We start from the raw sequence: 22,929 nt of genomic DNA on the forward strand, positions 1-22,929 counted from the left end.
CATGGCGCGGCAGACCTCTCCTGCCTCGCCCGCTGCTCCCCTCAGCAGTGTGTTTCGTCAGTCTGCCTGTTCTGCTCCCCGCTCTGGCTCTGGTGAATCCTCTCACCCTCCCGCGCATCTGGCCTGAACCCCAGTTCTTGTATAAATAAATGTTTAAAAAGAAATTAAAGCAAGGTGGATTAAAGACACGGATATAAGACCCGGAACCACAAAATACACGAGGAAACCGTAGCTGACACACTCCGTGACATCGGCCTGAGAGATGTCTTTGGGTTTGGACCCCAACAACTAGGGCCACGAGTGCACAACCAAATGGAAGTGCCGCAGGCCAAAAAGCTTCGTTTAAGGGGAAAGGCGCCCTGTGGAATGGAAGAAGTCATCTGTACCCCACACGCCCGACAAGGGGTTAATGTCCAAGGCATATAAAGAGCGCATATAACGCCACAACAAAAACAAATAGCCTAGTCACAGGTGGGCAGAAGATTCGAAAAGACACTTCTCCGAAGAAGACGTCCACGATGGCCGACGGGCACGTGAAAACAATGCTCCTCACCGCCTGTCATTAGAGAAACACAATCAAAACCACGGTGAGATCTCACCTCACGCCTGGGAGAGAGGCCCACATCAAAAAGACCAGCGACGATGAGTGTGGGCAAGGGTGTGGAGGAAAAGAAACCCTCACAGAGCGTCGGTGGGGATGCAGATTGGTGCGGCCGCCATGGAAAGCAGCCAGGAGGCTCCTAAAAAAATTTAAAACTAGATCTACCCTCTGCTGCATGAGTTCCAAGTCTGGGTGTCTATCCGAAGAGTACAAAGACACGCTGACTCAAAGGGATGCATGCACTCCCGTGGCCATGGCAGCACTACTTACTACAGCCAAACTGAGGAGACAAGCCAGGCGCCCCAGGACCAAGGCCCGGGAAGATGCAGTCTGCACACAAGATGGGACACAGGAAGGCTCACTATGGAAAAAGAGGAAACCTTGCTGTTCGCAACAACATGGATGCAACTGGAGGGGATGATGCCGACTGAAATAAGTCAGAAGGAGAGAGACACTTGTCGATTTCAGTCAGACGTGGGCTGCAGACAGACAACGAAAAGGAACAGGCTACTCCAAGGCAGACAGATTGTCGCTGCAGAACTGTGGTTGCCAGAGGGGATGGGGCGGTGGGGGGCCAAGGGCAAGGGGACCCAGTGGGCTGTGCTGGTGCATTACTGTGCTTTGATGATGGGCGTGGTGTGGTACTATGCCTGTGAAGACGTGTGCCCACCTGTACTCCTAAAATAGACAGTGTTGTGAACCAGTCTTACCTCAATTAAAAAAAAAAATTTAAGAAACTTACCCAAAACAAAATAAAAGCAAATCTAAGACCCCCCTCAAGATAAAACAAGAGGATCACACCTCCACCAAGAGTGGCCCAATGCATCAAAAGCAACCAGCGCTAACGCACCACTGCAGGTGAGTGAGGGAAGAAACCTACCTTATTGCAACAGATGAAGAAAACGCATTTGACAAAACCCAAAGTGTGTCATTTTTTTTAAAGATTGATTCATTTATGCATACAAGAACCGGGGTACAGTCCAGATGTGCGGGAGGGTGAGAGGATTCACCAGAGACAGAGCGGGGAACAGAACAGGCAGACGGACGAAATACACTGCTGAGGGGAGCAGCGGGCGAGACAGGAGAGGTCTGCTGCGCCATGTAGGTATCTCGCTGGCTGGCCGGGATCAAACCAGCGCTGCAGAGGCTGCGGACAGCTTCGCAGCGCCACACTCAACCGCCTGCGCCACCAGGGGAGGCCCTAAAGCCTGTCATTATTTAAAAAAAAAAAAAAGCCAACAAAGTGGGAACAGAACTTGCTCGTCGGGACCGAGAGCCGGTGTGGAAGACCGACAGCTGAGCTTGCACCTGGGGACAGTCAAGAGCGCCCACTTTTGTGTTCACAGCTCAACACCACATGGGACATTCTAGCCAGCGCCACCAGGCAAGAGACAGAAAGAGCATCGGCTGAAAGGCCAGGATTTGTCATCTTTGTATTGGCCCACGATATGCTCTCATGTGTCAAAACCCGAAGAATCCGCCAGAAACACCCACAGGTGCTAACTGACAAACGCAGCAAAGTGGCAGGATATGAAATGCGGTCGCATCTTGCACACTAGTAACAAGCAGCTCCAAATAGCTCCACTAGTAACAGCAACAGGAAGATCACGACACTTGAGGATAAACACGACAGGGATGTGAGGCCGGCAGGTGGAGAACGACAAAGCGTCGCTGTGCTGTCGGCATGGAGCAAGGCCCCGGGGTTGGAGAGGCTCCGCCCCAGCGGGGATCGGATGACATGGTGCCCGCGACAGTCACCAAGCAGTCTACAGACTCCACGCAGCCCTAGTCAGGGTCTCACGGCTTTTGGGGCACAGCTGGGAAAGCCAACCCGACTGCGAGTCTCAGTCGCAGCGGGAAAGTCGCCAGGGCCCCCAAACAACCAAAACCATCTCGCAAAAGGTCAGCGCTGAAGGGGTCACACTTTCAGGGTTCCAGAGTCTCCAAAGCCGCCGAGACCAAGACGGTGTGATCCTGGCCTAAGACAGGCGCGGAGAGCGACAGCACCGAGTCGAGAGCCCGCCAGTGGGTGTGGACATCAGCGGCCACGCAGCTGCCACGGCCGGCTCCGTGAGAAAGGGCGCTGGGCTCTGATGTCCACACGCAGGAAGACAGAGTTGGCGCCCGCCTCTCTCTGTAAGCAAGGGTGGCCTCAAAATGGGTCCAAGGTGTAAACAGAGAAGCTGCGTGGAAACATGCCTCTGACGCGGGGTGAGCCTACACCCCCAAACCGGACGTTCCTCGTCTTGCCGCAACGTCAGCCGCAATAAGCAACGACACACAGACGCGCGAGCGAGTCAGTAGCTCTGTGCTGCTGGCGTGTGGCCTGGGTGGTGGCACCTGGGTGGCAACAAGAGCACAGAACAGGGTGACAGGGCGAACGGGCCGCACGGAAGGCACAGCTCACTGAGACGACAGGTCACGGCGGCAGCAAGGTCAGCGCGCTCCGTGTGGCGCTGTCGAGCACCCCACTCCCGGGAAGATGCCCCACTGCACCCAAAGCCGGCACCCCACGCAAGACGGGCGGCGACGGTCCCGAGCGCCACTCACCAGTCCCGTGGCCGGGAGGCGGAAGCGGCGGCACGCCCTGGGGTGACACCGCAGATGCTGCAGAGGAAAGCTCCGCCTGAGGAATATTCTTCGGGTGGGAAAAGCAGGAGCCGCTTTATGTGCTGCAACACGGAGGGACACACAGAAGCTCTGCTGAGAGGGACGGGCACAGAAAGCCACCGTGGTCTGAGGGCGCTCCCGTGAAATGTGCACGAGCGGCGCCGCCACGTGCAGGGAAGCAGATCTGCGGGCGCCCGGCGCGGGGAGGGAGAGGGGGGGCTGCTGCCGCGGCCCCAGTATCTCCTTTGGGACTGATGGGGAGGCTGGGAACGCTAGAGACGTGGCGGTGCACGACTGCCAAGGTACTGGGTTGCTGGGCCGCACCCTTTTGACACGCGTCCACGTGGTGTGGGTCCCCCAGAACAAAGGAACAAAACACTGGGACGATTTCCAAAGGCGCGGTCTCCCCGCTGAGAAGCCGCTGGCCGCCCCCCGCCCGCTGCCCACACACTCCTCCCGTTCTCACCACGACCTGGCTGCAAGCGAGGCCGGCTCAGTCCCGCTGCTGCCCCTTCCTGGGACTCACCTCCTCTCTGTGGACCTCTCCTGTCCGTCCCCGCCCCCCCGCCCCCCGCAGGAGACCCGAACGAGTTCCTCTCTCCAGGGACTTGAATGTGGGCCGAGTCACACAGAGCCCTGAGGGCAGCTCGGTGGAGAGGGCCCATGGGAGTCCCTGGCCGTTAGTGGGAATAACACAGGCGTGACGGGTGTGGGGGGACCAGAATTCTGGTCGGAGGACACATCTTCTGGAGGGCAATTAGGCACTCGTGGAAGAAAATCATGAAAAGTAAATAAATCAGTAGGTGGTTAGCTTCGTATTTCTACCTTTTGGAGCCCATGTCTAGGACACAGGTGTTCCCGGTGAGACTGCTGTGCAGGAGTTGCATAAGGAGAAAGTGAGGACAACTAACGGCCGTCAATTACATCTTAATGCATCTGAGTGCATCTGTTCAGTCATGGTTTTGAAAGAAAACATTTTTAGAAGGAAACATAATGCTCCATGAAAAGAATTAAGGAAAAGGCTAACAGCGACCTCCCATTAGCTTGCATTATTGTTGCAGCGGCTACATAGATGCAGCGCATGCTCAAAATAGCATTCCACCATGGTGAGAGGCCTAAGGCTAGCAGAAGCCTGGTCTTTTTTCCCCAGTTCCCACCTTATCCTGAGCTGTGTCACCGCAGCGCCTCCTCTCTAACCCTCCAGCGCAGGCAAGGCACACTGGTGGCTCAGGAGCCGAAAGGAAACTCTGCCATGAAATAGGGCTCGCATTTTATTTCCTGCAGTAATGAACCTCCACAACCTTCCCTCCAGCAACGAGGAAACAAACCAAGTGGACCTAGGGTCCAAGGCCCAGTGTCACGCAGGCCCCAGGAAGCAAGTGGCAGCCTTCTGGAAGCCGGCCCCTGGCCTGGGACACAAGGCTGGGCCTTAGCCCCCAATTCCCGGTGGAGAAGCAGGGTGAATCAGGCGCCCAAAGTGGAGTATGCTTCGCACCACGTGGGAAAGCTGGTCCAGAAACACGGTGAAGGAGAGCTGCAGCAGACGCAGGTCTTCCGCAATCCACCTGCTGAGAGGGACGGGCAGGAACGTCAAGGCCAGGGCGAGAGCGCCGCTGCCACGCGTGCATGCCGAGCCGTCGGCTGTCTCCCCGCCGCCAGCGGACACCCTCCCTCTGAAGCAGAGCCTCAGCGTGCGCTGCCTCCCACCCCGGGTCCTTCTAGAACTGACACCACCAGGAAGCTGCCGTGCACGAAGAGCTCCTTATGGATGGCATGCGGGTGCGGCTCCTCGTAGGGAGCCAGGGCTTGGTAGGCGATCTCGGCCTCCCAGGCAGACAGGAACGGCACCCTGAGGGTGCTGGGGAGGAGGTTAAGGAACCCTGTGCCGCCTACTGGAACCTGCCAGCCTCCTGGCCCTGGTGGCTGCTTTCCACGCCCCACACCCATACCCAGCCCGCTCCTCAGTCCCCCTCAGGCCCTCAGCGCCTCCCCCCCCTCCCTGGGCTGTCTCCTCAGCGCAGACTTCGCCCCCAGGCGGCTTCCCCGCTCTGCCACCCTCTGGCTCTGCACACACACCCCTGCTGGCCCTTCAGGCCACCCAGACCTTCCCCTCCCCTCTGGCCTTTCCCTTCCAGCGGCTCCCGCCCCTGCTGTGCTCCCCTCTGCGGCCTCCCCATCCCACAGCGGGCTCCGCGTCAGGATACAACTCATGAACGTGGATCCTCGGCCTTCTGGCAGCGCCTGGGGGACCTCTGCCTCGACCTCGGCCGTGAGCTGCACGGCCCACGGCACCCCGGCCACCGCGGCCGCCACGACCATCTCGGTCCCCCCGACCACCTCGATCCCCCGCGCCATCGACTGGGGCCTGCATGTCCACCCTCCCTGCCTCCTCAGACCAGACGAGAAGACAACACCCTCAGGCCGCCAGCAGAAGGACGGCGGCCTTTTGGCGCGCAGGGGAGCTTGGGAGGCCCAGGGCGCCTGCGCAGACAGGCCTTAAGCGAGGTTCCCCGGCTGCTGATTGGTTCCCGTCCTGGGCCCTGCTAGCCATCAGACCCTGGAAGACCCTGTAGTTCCTCAGGAAGTCCCGCCCCTTGGCATGAGGCTTCCGCAGCCCGTCGCTCCCCAGTGCGCCTGTGCAAACAGCCCTCGAATGACGCCTCTAGCATGTGGTTAGCTTTTCACCAACGCAGCTTGAAAGCTGTTCCAGGGAAGCCTGGCTGGCATCCTCTCCAGCCGGAAGATCTGGGCCCAACAACGGACTCCCAAATTACAAAGGGAGCCCCGCAGGACACAAAGACCACCCCATGACCTCGGGGAGCTCGGGTGGTGGGGAGGGTCTCTCCACCAGGGCAGGGGGACAGGCCCGCAAGCCCGCTGGGCCCACCGGGCCGGGGCCGGGCCTGGCCTGTCCCTCGGGCTCCCACGAGTCTGTGTGTGCTGGGCACAGTCTGCACCCCCAGGCCCACCCCGCGTGACGAGCGGTCCTCGCGCCTGGCCCGCCCCACACCCCCACCCCGGCGAGCCGGGTGACACGGGCCTTGCACCCTCGGCACCATTGCTCCCTCCGGCCACGGTCCCCGGGCGCCCTCCCCGGGTCGCGTCCGCAGCCCGGCGGAGCGCTGGCTGCAGGCAGGGGCACCGAGTCGGCGGCCACCCCACCACCCCGCCCAGGGCACCCACGAGGCCCCGGGAGGGAACTGGGACACTCGGGGCTGTGGGAGGGGGCAGCTGCCCCGCACACCCCTGGCACGGCTTCGCTCCAGGGCCCGGGGTGCTCTGCGGCTCATCCTCAGAGGCTCCCTCCCCCACCCGCCCCCAGGAGCAGCCTTGGATCCGAGTCTCTGGCCACATTAGGAGGGCGACTCCAGCGGTGGGAAGCACCCTGTGCCCAGATGCAGGGGGGCAGAAAACGGAGCTTGTGCTGGACAAGGGGGGCGGCGGTGGAGGGGGTGGGGCGACAGCTGGGAAGGCTTGCCGGGTGAGGCATCCCAGAGGCTCAGCACCTGCTGAAGGGTGAAAATTGTCTGGGAAACAGCGGGAGCAGGCGGCTGCCGAGGGCCAGCGGGACGCACGTTTCCCCTCATTTGGTGTTGCTTTTCCTCCCCTTGCCAGTCAGCTCGACGATTCTGATGGGTTTGATCCCAGGGCTGGGCCTGGCCCACCTGAGCCCTGTCCCCCAACCCACGGCACTCCCATCCAGCCACACTTGGAGGGGGTTGGCAGCAAGGCACTGGGCAGGGAAAGCTGGAGCACGAAGGAAGCCAATGTCAGGAAGCAGATCCAGATCCGGAGCCGTCTGGAGCCAGGAAGCACCATGACCCTGGTCAGCTGGGCACCAGGACAGGAGTTGGGGGGGATCAGCCCTGGGGTGATATCCCCCACACCCACTCCTTGCCTCCCCTGGTGAGTTCACCCAAGCTGGTGGTTTTGAAGAGAATCTGTATTTGTTGACATCTCCCAAGGATCTTCCTCCATTGCAGACTCCAGAACTCCACATGCCTACCGGCAACTGCCAACTAGACAGCGCGACTTGGATGTGAAATACAGATGTCAAGTCCACGCGTCCAAGGTCAGTGCTCAGCCACAACAATAATGAGGCTGAGCGGGAGTATAATGCCAGCCAGAGGACCCCGAAATCAAACGCAGACATGCACTTGTTAAAATGCAAGTTTTAAAATAAACACCGCAAGCTCAAATGAATGCTCGTGTGTGACTATGGGATAGATTAGAACCGGACCCTAGTTTTGAATGGAAGCATAAATTGACAATATGACATGTGGTTCTGTCCCGCACTGGCCTGCCAGCCCCACCCAAGCTCCAGATGCCACCCACCACGGTCCCATTGAGCCCTCACCTAGTTCACCCACTCCAGCCCGCTCCTCGGTGGCCACCAGCTCTTTATTTTTGCTTCTTGCCCGTCTGCTTTGTGTCTTCACCGTGAAAGCGAGGGAGATCTCGGACTCACTTCACCTAGCACAACGCCCTTGAGGCCCGGCACGTGGCGACAAGCGGCAAGGCTTCACCTTCGACACTAGCCGAGCGGACAGCTGCCCCGGGCGGAGGAAGGTCCGGTGGTGCGCGGCCGTACCAAGACTCGCATCTTGCCCAAGCTACAGGACCTCTGGTGGTCCCGCCCTACCTCTCCCTTTGACAGGGAAGGAAGCTCATCTTGAAGCTTTTGATGTCTTTCTAGTTCCCACTCGACCACAATATCATCTCATGCTGTTGCTTAGATAAATGATAAATCATTCAGTAAATTGATGCGAATGTATGTATTGTTGAATGGTACTGAAGTGGAAAAAAGTCAGGCGACCTGTTATTTAGCTAAAGTTATGTTAACACAAAGCCTCGATGTAGACTGAAAGTTTCAGGGAAATTGATAAATGTCCTCAGGGCCACACGCCTGACTTAGGCACCCCAGATAACCACTTAGGAATCTCCTTCTTCTGTATGCCCCCCCTTTATTTTTTTAGAGTGCAAGTGTACCCCTGCTGAGACAATAAAAGCAGTCAACTGCTAGGAGCTCAGACTTTGGAGAAAGACCTCCTGTGGGCCTGCCAATGTAAATAAAGAGCTTCCCTCCTCTCTGAGTGCTGCCTGGTCACCTGACGGAATCCTGCTGTAACAGTATTACCACCTCCCCAGTTCACAAATTCATCTCTAAGGATTCTACAAGTGGCTTATTCAAGGCGGGGGCCAAGATCACTGCCGGCATTTACTCCTCCCTGAACGCCAGAGTGCATCAAGGCAAGGGGTGATGTTAATAGTGCAAAAGTGGGGCCTCCCAGGTGGCGCAGCGGTTGAGCGCTGGGTTGCGAAGCTGCCCGCAGCTTCTGCGGCGCCGGTTCGATCCCCGGCTGCTCACCGGCCACCAGAGGAGGGTCCCACATGGCGCGCAGACCTCTCCTGCTGCCCGCTGCTCCCCTCAGCAGTGTACTTCGGTCCTTCTGCCTGCTCTGCTCCCCGCTCTGGCTCTGGTGAATTCTCTCACCCTCCCGCGCTTCTGACTGTACCCAGTGCTTGTATAAACAAAACAAACAAACAAATAAATAAAATAAAAACATGCCTCTAAAAAAAAAAAAAAAAAATAGTGCAAAAGTGGAGTGTCCTCAGCCACCACTCCCCACCCCTGGCAGCACTGCCCACAGGTGTATGCTCTTTTGCAAATGTGCCTGCCACTCTGTCCCATAAACTCCTGACAATCGAAGAGCTGACTACACGGTGAATTTGGGATTATCTAAGTGAGCCCTCCAAACTATGGAACGGCCTGCAGGTGACCCCGTTATTTGAACTGGGGAGGCTTTTTAACCCCCAGTCCCATCTGTAGACTCTGTTATACTGATGTCGGGACTTGAGGTTCAGAGACATCTCCAACAACGTTGGACAGTTTTATGCAACTACTGTCTCAACATCTTACCTTACTAAATTTGCCGGTAAAAGTGTTCAAACTACCAAAAAAAAAACCCAAAAAAACAAAAAAAACCAACTCCAGTTATTTGCACCCACCCAAACGTACCCGGCTGCCAGCCCTCCCCATCTGACTGGACAGCAGCTCCACCCTGCTCAGGCCAAAACCTTGGTGTGATTTCCACTCCCTAATCATCAAACTCCTACCGACTCTACATTCAGAGTTGATCTTAACTCAACCAGTTCAGGCTGTCTCGAATGCTACCCTCACCTTGACCCGAGCCACCAACACTGGCGCCCTGGATCTTGTCCTGTTGACCCCACTCAGTCTGTTCTGCACACAGCAGCACGAAAGTCCGACCAGACACTCCTCTGGCTCAAAACACGCAGCAGGCCGCCAGCACCCACCTCTCACAAACGGAGATGACAAGGAGGTGGGTGAAGATAGCTGATGTGAACAGCGCTAACAAGGAAAGCGAGCTACCCAAAAGTCACAGAGCGCTCCAGCTGGTTGCAGCAGGCCGCATATTCTCCACAGGTGCGGAAGTCAACGGGAGCCACATTCCAAACCAGGAGCAAGTCTTCATGCATTTAAAAGGGGTAGAGTTGTGTAGAGCATATATATTTGACCCCCAAATCTGGGTCAGAACATCACAAATAACACTATCCTAGTCTTCTTGGGCTGTCATAGCAAAACGCCTCTGATCAGCGGTAGTAAATGACAGCAATGAATTTCCTCACGGTTCTGGAGGCAGGAAGCCCAAGACAAGGGGCACTGCATGGTGCGGGAGCTCTCGCTGACTGGCAGACGACTTCCTCCTGGCATTTCCCTATAGGGTGTCAGTCCTGTAGGGCTAGAGACCCACCCTTATCACCTCATTTAACATCAATTACATTTAACATCAATTATCTCCAAATGCAGTCCTGTCTGAGTTAAGGCTTCACTATATGAATTTGGGGGAGGGCACACAATTTAGTCCGTAGCTAAAATACAGCAGAGTAACCCATGGTCAAAGAAAAAAAAATCATAAAAGGAATGAGAAAATAGATTTTTTTCGACAAATAGCTATTTTAAGTTGTAATATGCTTACTTTTTGTGTTTTTTTTTAAATATTTATTTATTTATGCATACAAGAGCTGGGGTACAGGCCAGAGGTGTGCGGGGGGGGGGTGAGAGGATTCACCAGAGACAGAGCGGGGAGCAGAACAGGCAGACTGACTGAAATACACTGCTGAGTGGAACATTAGGGAGACAGGAGAGGTCTGCTGCGCCATATGGGTTGCTCCCTGGCCAGCCAGGGATTGAACTCGGCTGCAGAGGTTGCGGATTGCTTCATAGTGCAGTGCTTAACCCCTTGTGCCACCAGGGAGGCCCTGTAGTATGCTTGTTAATACTATATAATAAAAATGTACAAAGAATAATACTGCAAATTTGGTTAGATTTAAGTCAGACATTCTTAATAAGGAATCTGTGAGTGTGACTATCCAGAACTTTCTCTAGGTCCTCTGATCAGAACAACTGCTTCTGACTATCACCCTACTTTGGAAGGTATTGGCATACATTTAAGCTCCAAATCTTTCCAAATAAGCCCAAATTTTTAAATAAAGGATTCTACATTCAAACTAAAGCAACTATAATTGAACTTTCCTTTTCGGAAACAATAATAAACAGGCATTCTATAAAATGTGGTCCTGAACAAGTTGCAGGAAAAAATTGATGGGGCCTTAATGTCCACCTCCTCACAACGGAGGCTATGTTCTCTGTTCCTCAGCCTGGAACAGGTGAAGAATAGTCTGGAAGCAACTTCAGGCACAGAGGTGTCAAAACAAAGCCCCAGCTGTTGAATGTGGACACCTGTCAAACAGAGCTCGGAAACATGACCAGAAGCTCTGACCTCGGTGAATAACGGACACAGGAAGAGGCTGCTCCCAAGCAGTGGAGGGCCGGGCTGGGCCTCTGCCAGTGTGCTGCCCCGCAAGCCCGATGCGCTCAGCGGAGGTGTGTCGGGGGAGCTCCTCGTGTGAGTGACGTGAGCACAGACTCCACATGGGTATTTGAAGGCTTGCAGGGGACGCATGTTTTGAACAGGGCAGGCAGGATTGTCTGCGGTTGTCCTAGGTCCCCAGCACACATTTGTAGACTCAGGACCAGCCACACTCGCTGCACTCTCGTAGTCGCGTCTAGAAAGCATCCTACCTTCCTGTGCTCGGGAACAAGGCCTGCACATATGACAACCCACTGCTAGATCTGTATGGTCTTCCGCGGAGGAAGCAAGTGGCTTTAACCGTTACTGCCGGGCATCAGATTCACAGCCAGAAGCCCCAAGACCAACCAAAAACATGCACTGGACGAAGGCAAACTGCAAATGCACATCCACACGTGCACACACTCTCACGCGTGTCTCATTGCTGAGCACCACGCCGCCCCGGGTGTCTCTGGGAAAGCTGTAACATGGGGCATGGCTCACTGCATGTTTAACCAGTAAAATGTACCTCCTATGTTCCAGCCCGGGTCCCCCCAAACCTGCAGAACTCCATCCTCTTAATTTGGGAGGTCGTTGGAGTTTATCTTCTTTCTACCTCCGTTTGCGTTGATTTGCAATCAAGCCTTTTCTTCCTTTTCACCAACTCTGATGTCTCTGTCTGGGCTGTGCAAGTGAGGCCCTGAGCACAGACCAGCTGGGAACGGGCGGGCACTCCAGGAAGCTGGCTGCCGGGGCACTGGGACTCCATCGGAGCAGACTCCCCACTGCTGGTCCTGAAGTAACCATCCAGGCACGTTTGTCCAGAGGCTCGGCAGCTGGATTGCATACCCCCCTTGGCCCCAGCGCATCACGTTTCCTCCATGCTAGTTGCGTTTTGCAAAAAGAGACAGCTCTGCGAACAAGACGTCCCCGACAAGCAGCCTCGTAGACCACGCTTGTGCTCTTAGTGTGGATGGGTTTTCCCGGGGTTGTGGGTTTGAGTCCCAACTGCAGAGACTGTGACAACCCACTCTGGGTTAGAGTACCCCCAAATCAGGCAAATAACAGGTGAAATGCCAAGATGCTCCGGGTCTAATCCTGAGTTGGAGCCCCAGGTCAGGCCCCAGGTTAGCAGTTGAACTTGTGAATATTTTAGGATAATCAGAATCGACCAGTAATAAGATAAGAACAGGACGTGTCACACTGTTAAGAAGCTTTCCGTGGTCCTCCCCTGGTGGCACAGCAGTTGAGCGCTGGGCTGTGAAACTGCCCACAGCCTCTGCAGCGCCGGTTCGATCCCCAGCCGCCGGCGAGGGTCCCACATGGTGCGCAGACTCTCCTGCCGCCCGCTGCTCCCCTCAGCAGTGTATTTCATTAGTCTGCCTGCTCTGTTCCCTGCTCTGGCTCTGGTGAATCCTCTCACCCTCCCGCGCTTCTGACCATGCCCAGTGCTTGTGTAAATAAATAAATAAATCGTAAAAAAAAAAAAAGAGGTGGAAATTGATGACTTTAAAAAAAAAACTTCCCATAACTTCAGAATGTTTATGTGAATATATATGTTGTATGTGTCAGAAAGGTTGAACTCCCTCTCCACACGCCCTTCTCCTGTTCACACGACTCGACTCGTAAGGACACAGATCAGTGGATTAAGGCCGCCCTAACCCAGTCTGACCTCACCTAAGCACATCTGCAAAGACCTGATTTCCACATAAGGTCACATTCACAGGCGCCGAGGTCAGGCCTGCAGCATGCCTATCTTCTGGGGGGACGCAATCCAATGCACAGTGATTCTCCATCCCGCCCCATTTCGCCAAGAGGGCAAGCCCTTCCGGCCACCGCCTCGGAGCTCGCTCACTCGGATCCAGGCACACCGTCTCTTCATTCTCCCTCACCTCTTGTTCGTCCTTGCCCAGCGTCACCCTCACCATGAGGCCTACACGACCACCATTCAGAGGGAAGGCCTCTCCTTCCTGCAAGCCCCACTGGTGAGGCAGACCCCGGACACCAGATGTCCTGGCTTTGAACAGCTGCAAGCTTTGGGATTCTCAGATCACCCACATTTCTGAGCAAGAGGAGGAAAATCTGAGAGGTTTCCATGACTACCTTGTCTGCGAAAAAGGGTGCAGGGAGCAGTAAAACGACCGCCAGGTGTGAGAGACGTGTGCAATAAAGCGGCGGCAATGGATGGAGGGATGGATGAAGAAAACGAGCAGCACGGGTCTGACGTGATGCTGCTTAGCCATGAAGACAGAGCGCCGTGGACTGGGTATCTGAGCACGTGGAGTCTACTTTTCCACCAATGTAAACAATGCTGCTTTGAATGCTTTGTTTCAAAAGGCTGTTTGTGCACCTACATAATGGCTGAGACACCGTTATGCAGCGCCAGGGGAGCAGGGCCTCGCCAGGGGAGCGGGCCGAGGGCAGATGAGAGCGGCAGGAACAGGAAATTCCAAGCAGGTTGGGGCGGCACTGGGGTGGCCACGAGGACAGCCCTGAACAAGCACCTGCGGGTGGGGGGAGCCCCCTCTTCTTTCTTTGAAGCCCTCTGCTTCCCCTCACGTGTCTGCTATACTTTCTGTCCCAGAGAGGTGGCTAGGGTGAGGCGGGGACCCTCAGCGCCCAGGGCGGGGGCACGGGTCTGGGGGATGCCGTCCAGGCCCCGGGGTGCCAAGCTGTCATCAACGGCCTGGGGCGCTGTGCGGCTCGGCTTGGGGGAGGCCCGAGGGGCCGGGTGCCGCTCGGCCGGGCGTGGGGCGAGGCGGGCTGTGGGACGCGTCATCCCGGCGCCTGAAGCGGGAGACACCGGCCGGCCCGGCAGCGCATCAGGGGGCCCAGGTGGCCACGCCACCCGGCACCCGTGGAGGGGCCCGGCGGAACGCAGGGGGAGCACGCTCGCCCTCCCGCCCGATGCCTGCGTCCCCTCCCGGTCGGGGCGGCCGCACGAGCCCATCTTGCTCGACCCCAGTCCCAACCCGGACCCCGCGTCTCCGATTCTTTCGCCCCCCGTCTTCGCCCCACTCGAGTCAGGCTTTTCTATGCACCCCTTACCTGCCTCTCTTTCCTGCTCTGTGTGACCCTGCGAGCCACTCTGGGGTGTCCTCGCCTTGACCTCCAGCAGCACCCAACACAGCGGACCGCTTCCTGCTCCCTGACCCGGGGCCCTCATGAGGCAGGACCCACATGGTACCCTCGGGGACCCTCACCTGTGTCGGCTCCTCTTCTTCCCCGACACCAGAGCCAACAAGAGCCCCGGACTCGGGCTGGGGCTGGCCCGATCCCTCAGGGCGCCTTGGGGAGCTCAGCCGGGCTCAGGGCTGCCGAGTGTCTCTCCAGCCCATTCTTTGGGGGAACTGCTGACTCTGTGCCCTGGGGTGACGCTCCTGCTCCTCCGTGAGCCTCCCCTCGCCGTCCACCTACCTGGGCGCCCCGCGAACAGACCCCCCGCTCCCCAGATTCTCCCCGGGGGCTGCCCACCAGGCTCTGCAGGAAGCTCCCCCTGTTGCCCCTCGGGAGGTCACCTCAGTGGCGCCGTGGGAACCCCCTTCCCTGGAAGGCCGCCTCTCCCCCGGCCGCCCTCACCTCCGAGCCCCCGCCGGGGGCTCCTGTCGAGCAGCGCTTCTCCTTTGCTCCCGAGTGCGTCAGGACCCCGGGGAACAGCCTCCTGCCCCTTCCTTCCTCCCTTCCCGCCCCGCTCCCAGCTGCCGCGGCAGGGCGGGATCAGGGTGCGGAGACCCCGACACCGGCGGCCGGCCCGGGGCGCCCCGCTCGGACCGGCCGGGGGGGCAGGCGGACGCGGAGATGGAAAACGACAGGATTTTATTGCTATGTTCGCGGTGGCTGTTAGCACAGTAAGAGGGTCCCCGCCGGCCCCCGCCCGCACCCTCCGGCGACGTCGGGGCGCGGGTGCGCGTGCGGGCGCGGGGCGGCCTCTGAAGGGTCCGCTCGGCTGTCTGGGAAATGGAGGTGACACCGACGGGGCTTCATTAAGCTGCTACGTGGAAGACTCGAGCCGTGGAAAGCGCACGGGCCTTGAGCTCGCGGGCCGGAGCGGCGCCCGAGGTCCTCCTGGGCCGGGGCCGGGGCCCAGCTCGGGTCCCCGCAGGCGTGCCCGGCCCCGGGGGGGGGGGGGGGGCAGGGCGAGGGCCGGCCCGGCGAGCCGGGCCGGCAGCCCTGGACCCGGACGGACAGGACGCCGGCTTGGGGCAAAGAGGCGAGCAGGGAGCGACACACCCAGCCCTGCCAGCGTCCAGCGGTCCCGGTCCTGAGGACCCCCACCCACACGGGACACAGACCAGCATCCAGCAGAACGGCGGACCCATGGCCACCTCCCTGGCACGGCCGTCCAGACCCCCAGGGCCGCAAGCGTCTGTTCCTGGGAGCAGATGGGGAGCGCGCCCCCGAGCATGAGCCACAGAGGGCCCGGGCACGCGGGGGGCGGGAGGCGGGCCAGGGGTGCGCGGGGCCGAGTGTCCCAGTTCCCTCCCAGGGCCTGAGGGCAGCGGGGCAGCGGGGCTGGCGCTGGACTACGGACATGATCCAAGGAGGCCGCCAAGCGACCAGGCCCCATGGCGGGAGGCAGCGACAGTGCCGCCTGGGCCCGGCCCACGCGTGGGCGCCCGCGGGCGTTCGCGCCTCTTGGACCTGGGGCGGGGCTGCGGCTGCAGGAGAGGCCTGGCGGGCTGCGCGCGGCACCAACTGCGGGCCCGGCCGCCAGGGGGCGCGCTGGCGCGGAGATGCTCACGTGCCGCATGGCCAACGCACTCCCGCGGGGCCTGCCTGACGTCACACGCCGGGGGCGGGGCTTGCAGGGGCTGCCGCCCGCACAAGCGCCAGGAGGCTGGGCGGGGCCGGGCCGCGAGCCAATCAGCAGGCATCCTGGGCCTTGCTCCCGAGCTGCCCTGCGCAGGCGGGCGGCCGAGCCGCAGTCCGCTGAGGGCTGAGGTGGTGTCAGGCGGGTGCTCGGCGTGGAGGGCGGGCGGCGGCCATGCAGGCGCCCGACGATGGTGTGGACGGCGCGCAGGGCCCGGGAGGACAGCGACGGCCCGCTGTCCCGTGGGGCCCCGGAAGCCAGGGCCGCCCTGGCAGCCAAGGAGCCGCGGGCAACACTATGGCCGAGCCTGTCGGACCCCAACCACTCCCGCAAGGCCCGGGCCCTGCTGGAGACGCCGCCCCCGCCGCCGCGGAGCCTGGCGGCCGGGTGCTGGAGTTGTATCCTTTCCACGGACCTTCGGGCGGGCAGTGCTGGGCTGGTGCCCACCGTGGGCGCGGGGTGGTGACAGCAGTGGGGGCAGCGGGCGCGTCCCGGGCCGAAGGCGGGTCGCGGGTGTCGGGAGCCGGGCCCGAAAGCCAGTCGCCGCTGCCGCCTTAACCGCCAGCACGCTCACCTTACCGTTCCGGTGCCCCCTGGAGGCCGACATGGCCCGCCGGTCCATGGCCCCTGACGCCCCGCGCTACCTCGGGGTGGTGCACAAGGAGCTCACGGTGAACGGCAGCAGCCTGGTGGTGTGAGTTCTGGGGAGGGGGCGGCACGGGCCGCGGTTGGGCGCGAGGGCGGGCCGGGCCTCCTTGGCCTCATGGGCCTCCCACCTCACTTTCAGGCACTGGACCGCCGAGGACCCTGTTCTCTTCCGAATTTCCATCAACTCCTTCCTGGACCAGCTTTCCCTGGTGATTCGGAACATTCGCCGTATGTGGCCGCCGTCTGCACCCACCCCCGGCCGAGGAAAGGGACCTAAGGTGTGACCCCCTTGGCCGACTCTGCCAGGCACGGGAGGCTGCCCTGACCGGCATTCTGGCGGCCCGGTTCTGGGCCGGGCTTAACGGGGCACCGTGGACCCTTGTTTGCTGTCCCCGTTGCTAGAGGGGAGGGGTTGGACTGTGCCGCGTTACTACACAAAATAAAGCCCAACTTGTGTTCTAAGCCCGCGTTTGTCTTCCGCTAGTGCCTCTAGCCGTCCCGCCTCGCTCCTGGGCGGGAGGGGGCGGGGTGCACGCGGTCCGAGGTCACAGGCCGCGGAGGGCTCCACAAACGGGTACTTGACCCACTCTCGGGAGTGGTCGCGCCCACTCCCACCCGCCCCTCCTCCCGGTCGCTGCCCCTGGCATCAGACGTGGAGAGCTTAGTGGGGGCTGGGTTTGGGTGGCGCCTCGGTAAGGTTCTCTGATCGGCACAGTGAGGGCATCCGTGGTTCCCCTGGTGACCCACTGCTCTTAACACCACCGTCCCCGGCGCCCTCCATGAGAGCAGGAAAACGGGTTCTTGATGTTCTGGGAGGCTCTAATTTGGAAATGGTTTCACCGTTTGGAGTCTCGCTTTTAGGAAAGAATCGTGAACGAAAGCATCTCCAGGCCCAGGGTAAGAGCCAGGTCCACAAAAGGCAGTTTCAGGGCCGTGGCAGCAAGGCCCAGGGCGAGTCCCTTATTGCAGCGCAACCGCCACCCATATACTCCTACTGGCACCTCGGCTGCCCACATAAAAGTGTACTGATGAGGTCTGAAAACGCGTCTGGCCCTTTTGAAGAATCAGGAAAAGCTCACGTGGCAGGAGGAAGTGGAGGCAGAAAATGCTATGCGGGCAAAGGCAGACAGTGACAGATGCCCGGGCCGCGGCGCAGGTAGGAGGACCCGCGAGCCTCGGGCAGCAGGTCCCTCCATGGCACCCCACGGCCGCCTCTGCCCCTCCCCACCGCGTCCCAGCATCCCGGATGGCCCCGAACCCGAACGAGCGGGGCCTCCCCGGCCCCAGCCCCAGCCCCGCCCCTGCAAACCGGGGCCGGGCCAGAAAGGGGGGCAGGGCGGTCGCTGGACGGAAGCAGACAGTCGGGATGGCGGGTCCCTTTTATTTCCCGCGGGCAGCCCCCAGCGAGCAGGCGCCAGCACAGCGGAGCCCCCGACACCCCCCGCAACGGCCCCCGGGCGCCAGGCGGCGTGGCCGGGGGTGGGGGGTGGGAACCCGGGGGAGGCTAGCCCCCGAACTCCGGCCTCGGCTTCACCACCACGGGGGGCCCGGAGCGCTGCAGGGCCCGCACCACCGCGGAGAGCTGCTCCAGGAACGCGGCGACGGACACTCGCAGCTGGGCCGGGTCTTCCGCGGTCAGCAGGCTGCAAGGAGGGGGAGGCGGCTCCGTCGGCCCACCGCGCGCCACCGCCCGCCGCCCTGCGCCTGCCCACGAGCCGCCCCCGCCCCCCCCCCCCCCCCCCCCCGCCGCACGGCCCTCCGGGCACTCACACGGACAGGATGCTGCCGGACACCAGGAGCTCCGCGCGCACGGCCCCGGGGAGGGGCTGGTCACGGCGGGCCAGCGCCTGGCGAGCCACGTGCGCCTCCACGGGCGACCGGAAGGGCTGCGCGACGAAGCTGGCGGGCGTTCGGTTAAGGCGCAACCCCCCGCGCTCCCGCCGGGCCTCGGGCCCCACGACGGCCGGACGGCCGCGCGCACCCCAGGCCGCTCCGGCCGCCCCCACCCCCCGACCCAGGGTGGGCGCCGACCCTCCCGTCCCTCGGGGGCCCCCTACCCCGGCCGGGCCCGGCCCGCCCCCGCCCCCGCCCCCGCCCCCGCGGTGCCGCAAGTAGGATACAACTGGATCGGGCGGCTGCCCGGGGCTCTGGGCGCGGGCCCGGCGGCCTCGGACGGCGCGTGGGCGCCGGGCCCGAGCGCGTCCGCGCCGTCGGCTCCGAGCGCGCGCCCCGCGTCGCCGGCGTCGGGGTCCCGGTGGCCGGGGTCGCCCTGGCCGTCCGCGCGTCCAGCCGCCTCGTCCCGGCCTCCGCCCGCGGCGCGCATGGTCCCGCTGCCGGACGCGCCCACGACGCTCGCGCCGCAGCAGCGCGGCTCGGCCCCGGCCCCGCCCCCGGCGTGTGACGTCAGGCGGGCCCCGCGGGAGCGCGGCGGCCACGCGGCACGTGAGCCTCTCCGCGCCAGCGCGCCCCCTGGCGGCCGGGCCCGCCGTCGGCGCCGCAGGTGCGGGGGGGGGGGGGGGGGGGGGCGCGAACGCGCGCGGGCCCGGGCGGCGCCGTCGCTCCTCCCGCCACGCTCGGTCTGTCGGTCGCTGAGGACGGGGTGCCCTCCCGGGGGCGGGTCCGCCGCCGCCGGCGGAGGAGCACCGCGGGCCGGGGGCGCCGGCCACCCCCACCGCCCCCGCCTGGGAGCGCTGGCCCGGGGCCCCGCTGCCCCCGCACCCCGGAGCACACTGGGACACTCGGGGCCGCTGCCCCGCACGCCAAGGCCCGGCTCCCGCCTCCCGCGTGCCCGGGCCCTCTGTGGCTCATGCTCGGGGGCGCGCTCCCCATCCGCCCCCGGGACACACGCCTGCGGCCCCTGGGGGGCCGGACGGCCGTGCCAGGGAGGTGGCCGTGGGTCCGTCGTTCTGCTGGATGCTGGTCTGTGTGTGTGTTGGGGGGGTTCCCCGTGACAGGGACCACTGGACGCCGGCAGTGCTCAGTGTGTCTCTGTCCACGCAGGCCCCCTGCTCCCCTTTGCCCAGAATCGCTCGAGTGAATTCCCAGTGACTCGGCCTGTGGGGACTTCTCTTAGGGAAACCTGACCATTTCTGCCACACCTGTAGATTCGGGAACTGCACTGGGGGCAACCTGGAACCCGCTGCGCCCCTTCTGGAGCGCCGCAGGTGGCGGTGCACGTTCGCACAGCCCTCCCCAGCATGGTTTACTTGCAAGCCTTTCAGCGAGCGGAGGAGGCCGCGGTCAGTTGTAAAGACCGAAGAGGAGCCCCAAGTCCTTGGCGATCACACTCGCCCTGTAGTTGGCTCTCAGTCGCCGCACACCTGCCGGGACAGGCGAGGAGCCGCTCCGAGCGTGGGCAGGCGTTCTTAGCAGAGGCGCCTCAGCCGCCGCAGCTCCGCAATGGTCCGGCGACCTTGCTCGGACAGAGCGGCGCGGCAGAGGGGCCGCCGTCCACCCGAGAGCCGAGGGGGACAAAGGTACGGTTGGTCACGGTCACCGTCAGCGGAAAGGAACGGAGACTCGGCGTACGTTTTCGGTTTTACTTGCCCAGGTAACAACACTGAAGCACCCCTCCTCCAGCGACCGGAAGAGCCCCCGGGCTCCAAGGGCCACACCGGCCACGAGCCGGGCCCCCGGCATGGGCAGGCAGGGTTGGGCCCCGGCGCCACGGAGGCCGGCGTCAGAAGGAGCCCGAGCGGTGGATGATGTGCGTCACCAGGAAAAGCTGGTCCAGGAAGGCGTCGATGGAAATTTGCAGAAAACACAGCTCTTCCGAGGTCATGACGCTGGAAGGAAGGACGGCAGGGTGAGCGGTGGCCCGCGTTACTCTGCCCTGGGGGGCCCCGAGGGCCCAGGCTCCCGGGGGTCCACCGAGAGGGGCTGTGGGGCCCGCGCGCGCCCGCCCGCGCGCCCGCCGGCACGCACACCACCAGGTCGCTGCCGACCACGCTGAGATCCTTGCGGACCAGCTGCACGCGCGGCTCCACCTCCGGGGTCAGGAACCAGCAGGCCACATTCGCGTCCAGCGGGGACAGGAAGGGCACCCTGAGGGTGCTGTCGAGGTGGGTTAAGGGCCACGCTGGCAGGCTGGAATTGCTCAGCTCGGGCCCTGCCCCCAGGCCGGCCTCGGAGGCGCTGCCCTGCGCCCGGCTGGTGCCCTGGCTCTGGCCTCTCCTCCTCCCCTAATCCCTCCTCCTCGGGCCTCCCCACCCCCACCTCCGCCCCCGCTCCCACGCCCACCCGCCCCCGGCCCCTCCGTCCTCACCGACCACCGACCCGAGGGCGCACCGCCACGCCCAGCCACCCCAACGCTCCTGCCTGTCCCTGGTGGCCCGCCCGGACTCGCGGGGAGGATACCACTGCAGCACTTTGCTCTCGGGCCCCGAGGCCACCGCCACGGGTGCGGCACCTCCTGCCGGCCCCGGAGCCTGCGGGGCACGGGCGGCACCCGAGCCTGCCCCGAGGCTGCCCTGGCCGTCCGCGCCCTGAGGCATCTGGGGCTGCTCATCGGCGCCCTGTGCTCCAGCATCGGGGCTCTGCATGGCGCCGCCTTCCCGTCGAGGATCACTCCGGGATGGCCGCCCGCCTGCGCGGCTCCAGACAACGGCCCGAAAGCGGGCCGCCTGCCGGCCGGGGCTGAGGCTGCAGCTCGACGCCCAGGGCGCCTGCGCACGGCCGCCCACGTGATGGGAGCGCCCCGGCCAGCCAATGACGCTCCCGCCCCGCCCGCCGCCCTCCCGGGGCCGCAGGAGGCCTGGCGCCCCGCCCCCCTCGCGCTCGACCCGGCCCCCAGGCGCCCACCCCCTGCCCGCTCCGGCGGTTCCCGCCCTGTGATCCAGACCCCGGCCCCTCGCGGCGTGCGGGCGCCATCGCGGGGCGCGGGGGAGCGTGGACAGCCCCCGGGGCCCCGCTCGGCCCCCGCCCCCACGGGTCACATCGGCACTGACACCGCGGGAGGCCCCGCACAGTCCCGTGGGAGCCGCGTTTCCTGCGGTGCCCTGGAGGGCTTGAGGGGCCCCCCCGCGGGTTGGCATTGGGGCCGGTTTGCAGCGTCCTTCTCCCGGAGCCCCCCGAATTGTTCACAGTGTGCCCTTCTGGGCCACCCGTCGTAAGGGAGCGGGCCCGACGGCGAGGGTTGGGCTGCTTCTGATTTCCTGCTTTCCAATCACAAGGCCGAGCGGAAGCTGCCCCAGGTCATCAGTGTGGGGGGTCGGGGGGAGATGGGGGTAAGAGGGGAGGTGGGGAGACGGTAGAGCTGCGCGAGGGGGGCGGTCTATGCAGGTGGGGGTGTGGGCCGGGCTGCAGCCAGGTTGGTGAAGAGATCCAGGGCACACACGAAAGCAAGCGGCTGTGCGCAGGTCACACTGCATGTTCCGTGGAGGGTGAGGGGTGCATCCCGGGCCCTCCAGGCTTTGGCCCCATGGGGCATACTGGCATGGGCCCCTGGGGGGGGGCAGCCGGACAGACGGACACCGGGAGCGCCGTGTGACCTGCACAGTGCCTCTCTCTCTCTCCCCGTGTCCCCAGGACGTGGGTCCCGCTGGCCCTCCGCGGCAGCCGCCTGCTCCCGCCGTTTCCCAGAGTTCAGGCGGTGCTGAGCCTCTGGGACGCCTCACCCGGCCAGCCCTCCAGCGGCCACCGGGGGATGGACACGTCTGACCTGTCCCAGCTGTCGCCTCACCCCCTCCACCGCCGCCCCTTGTCCAGCACAATCTCTGTCTTCTGCCCCCCTGCATCTGGGCACCAGGAGTCTATGCAGGTGGGGGAAATTGGAGGTGCTGGGGTGCAGCAAGGGATATGACAACTAACGATCAGACTGCTTGCTCTGCTGCACACTGTCGTGCCTTCTGCCCCCACTGGTTGGAAGTGGACCCAGCTTCTCCTCAGAGAGAGCAGAGCAGGACCAGGGAGTGAGGAGGGGAGCCAGGCAGGGCCGAGAGCAGAGGCCTGTGAACGCGCTGACGGCCCCTCCCCCAGGGGCCCCACAGACACCGGCCACAAGATGGAAGAAGGACCTTTATTAAAACCAGGGTGAGGGCACAACGCCCCCAGGAAACCTCGGGGCAGCAGGCAGGGCTGGGCTGACACAGGCCAGGATGGGGGAGTCCAGCCACCTGGGCCCTGGGTGCCCTGGAGCCGCTGCCCCCTGCCCAGCCCCCAGAGCGCCTCAGGGAGAATCATCCAGGTGAGGCCAGGGCCCCAGCCCTCCTCGACCGGGGGGCCGGGAAGAATGCGGCCCTCGCTGGACAGCATCTGGAACTCGTCGACGAGGCACTGCATGTCCACTGCAAGGAGGAGGGCGTGGGCGGGGGGCCGCTCCAGGGCGACACCAGCCCCCCGGGGCCCCAGCTGCAACCCACGGACCCCTGTCCGTGTCCCGCCCCCTC

The 22,929-nt window shown here is 62.7% G+C and overlaps 4 protein-coding genes across 4 annotated transcripts; 1 reads left to right on the plus strand and 3 right to left on the minus strand.

Moving 5' to 3' along the window:
- Nucleotides 1-4,330: 4,330 nt before the first annotated feature.
- Nucleotides 4,331-5,669, minus strand: LOC119246476 (EKC/KEOPS complex subunit LAGE3-like). Its single transcript, XM_037512835.2, has 3 exons — nucleotides 5,416-5,669; nucleotides 4,941-5,069; nucleotides 4,331-4,779 (listed from the first exon to the last, which is right to left on the minus strand). Exons 1-3 carry the CDS (start codon nucleotides 5,580-5,582, stop codon nucleotides 4,641-4,643), a joined length of 435 nt encoding a protein of 144 aa, XP_037368732.1. The 5' UTR covers nucleotides 5,583-5,669; the 3' UTR covers nucleotides 4,331-4,640.
- A 10,400-nt stretch (nucleotides 5,670-16,069) lies between these two features.
- On the plus strand, nucleotides 16,070-17,000 carry LOC119246404 (EKC/KEOPS complex subunit LAGE3-like). Its single transcript, XM_037512769.2, has 3 exons — nucleotides 16,070-16,293; nucleotides 16,461-16,589; nucleotides 16,683-17,000. The coding sequence occupies exons 1-3, from the start codon at nucleotides 16,070-16,072 to the stop codon at nucleotides 16,825-16,827; spliced, it is 498 nt and encodes a 165-aa protein (XP_037368666.1). The 3' UTR covers nucleotides 16,828-17,000.
- A 1,047-nt stretch (nucleotides 17,001-18,047) lies between these two features.
- LOC119246406 (cancer/testis antigen 1-like) lies at nucleotides 18,048-18,866 on the minus strand. The gene is made up of 3 exons (XM_037512770.1): nucleotides 18,664-18,866; nucleotides 18,314-18,442; nucleotides 18,048-18,186 (listed from the first exon to the last, which is right to left on the minus strand). Exons 1-3 carry the CDS (start codon nucleotides 18,864-18,866, stop codon nucleotides 18,048-18,050), a joined length of 471 nt encoding a protein of 156 aa, XP_037368667.1.
- A 1,214-nt stretch (nucleotides 18,867-20,080) lies between these two features.
- Nucleotides 20,081-21,084, minus strand: LOC119246407 (EKC/KEOPS complex subunit LAGE3-like). The gene is made up of 3 exons (XM_037512771.1): nucleotides 20,900-21,084; nucleotides 20,468-20,596; nucleotides 20,081-20,328 (listed from the first exon to the last, which is right to left on the minus strand). Exons 1-3 carry the CDS (start codon nucleotides 21,082-21,084, stop codon nucleotides 20,223-20,225), a joined length of 420 nt encoding a protein of 139 aa, XP_037368668.1. The 3' UTR covers nucleotides 20,081-20,222.
- Nucleotides 21,085-22,929: the final 1,845 nt, after the last annotated feature.

This window comes from Talpa occidentalis, unplaced genomic scaffold (assembly GCF_014898055.3).
Source record: "Talpa occidentalis isolate TD23 unplaced genomic scaffold, MPIMG_talOcc4v2.1 talOcc4.15, whole genome shotgun sequence".
NCBI lineage: Eukaryota > Metazoa > Chordata > Mammalia > Eulipotyphla > Talpidae > Talpa > Talpa occidentalis.

Excerpts from the sequence above, each read along its gene's own strand:
- LOC119246476 (XM_037512835.2), bottom strand. The coding sequence starts at position 5,582 with ATGCAGGCCCCAGTCGATGGCGCGGGGGATCGAGGTGGTCGGGGGGAC. Across the intron at positions 5,070-5,415 it reads AGGATCCACGTTCATGAGTT|CACCCTCAGGGTGCCGTTCC; the intron begins GTATCCTGACGC and ends CCTCCTCCCCAG. Across the intron at positions 4,780-4,940 it reads CACGGCAGCTTCCTGGTGGT|CAGGTGGATTGCGGAAGACC; the intron begins GTCAGTTCTAGA and ends CGTCCCTCTCAG.
- LOC119246404 (XM_037512769.2), top strand. The coding sequence starts at position 16,070 with ATGCAGGCGCCCGACGATGGTGTGGACGGCGCGCAGGGCCCGGGAGGA. Across the intron at positions 16,294-16,460 it reads GGCGGCCGGGTGCTGGAGTT|CACGCTCACCTTACCGTTCC; the intron begins GTATCCTTTCCA and ends CTTAACCGCCAG. Across the intron at positions 16,590-16,682 it reads AACGGCAGCAGCCTGGTGGT|GCACTGGACCGCCGAGGACC; the intron begins GTGAGTTCTGGG and ends CCTCACTTTCAG.
- LOC119246406 (XM_037512770.1), bottom strand. The coding sequence starts at position 18,866 with ATGCGCGCCGCGGGCGGAGGCCGGGACGAGGCGGCTGGACGCGCGGAC. Across the intron at positions 18,443-18,663 it reads GGCAGCCGCCCGATCCAGTT|CTTCGTCGCGCAGCCCTTCC; the intron begins GTATCCTACTTG and ends AACGCCCGCCAG. Across the intron at positions 18,187-18,313 it reads TCCGGCAGCATCCTGTCCGT|CCTGCTGACCGCGGAAGACC; the intron begins GTGAGTGCCCGG and ends CCCTCCTTGCAG.
- LOC119246407 (XM_037512771.1), bottom strand. The coding sequence starts at position 21,084 with ATGCAGAGCCCCGATGCTGGAGCACAGGGCGCCGATGAGCAGCCCCAG. Across the intron at positions 20,597-20,899 it reads GAGAGCAAAGTGCTGCAGTG|CACCCTCAGGGTGCCCTTCC; the intron begins GTATCCTCCCCG and ends CCACCTCGACAG. Across the intron at positions 20,329-20,467 it reads GTCGGCAGCGACCTGGTGGT|CGTCATGACCTCGGAAGAGC; the intron begins GTGCGTGCCGGC and ends CCTTCCTTCCAG.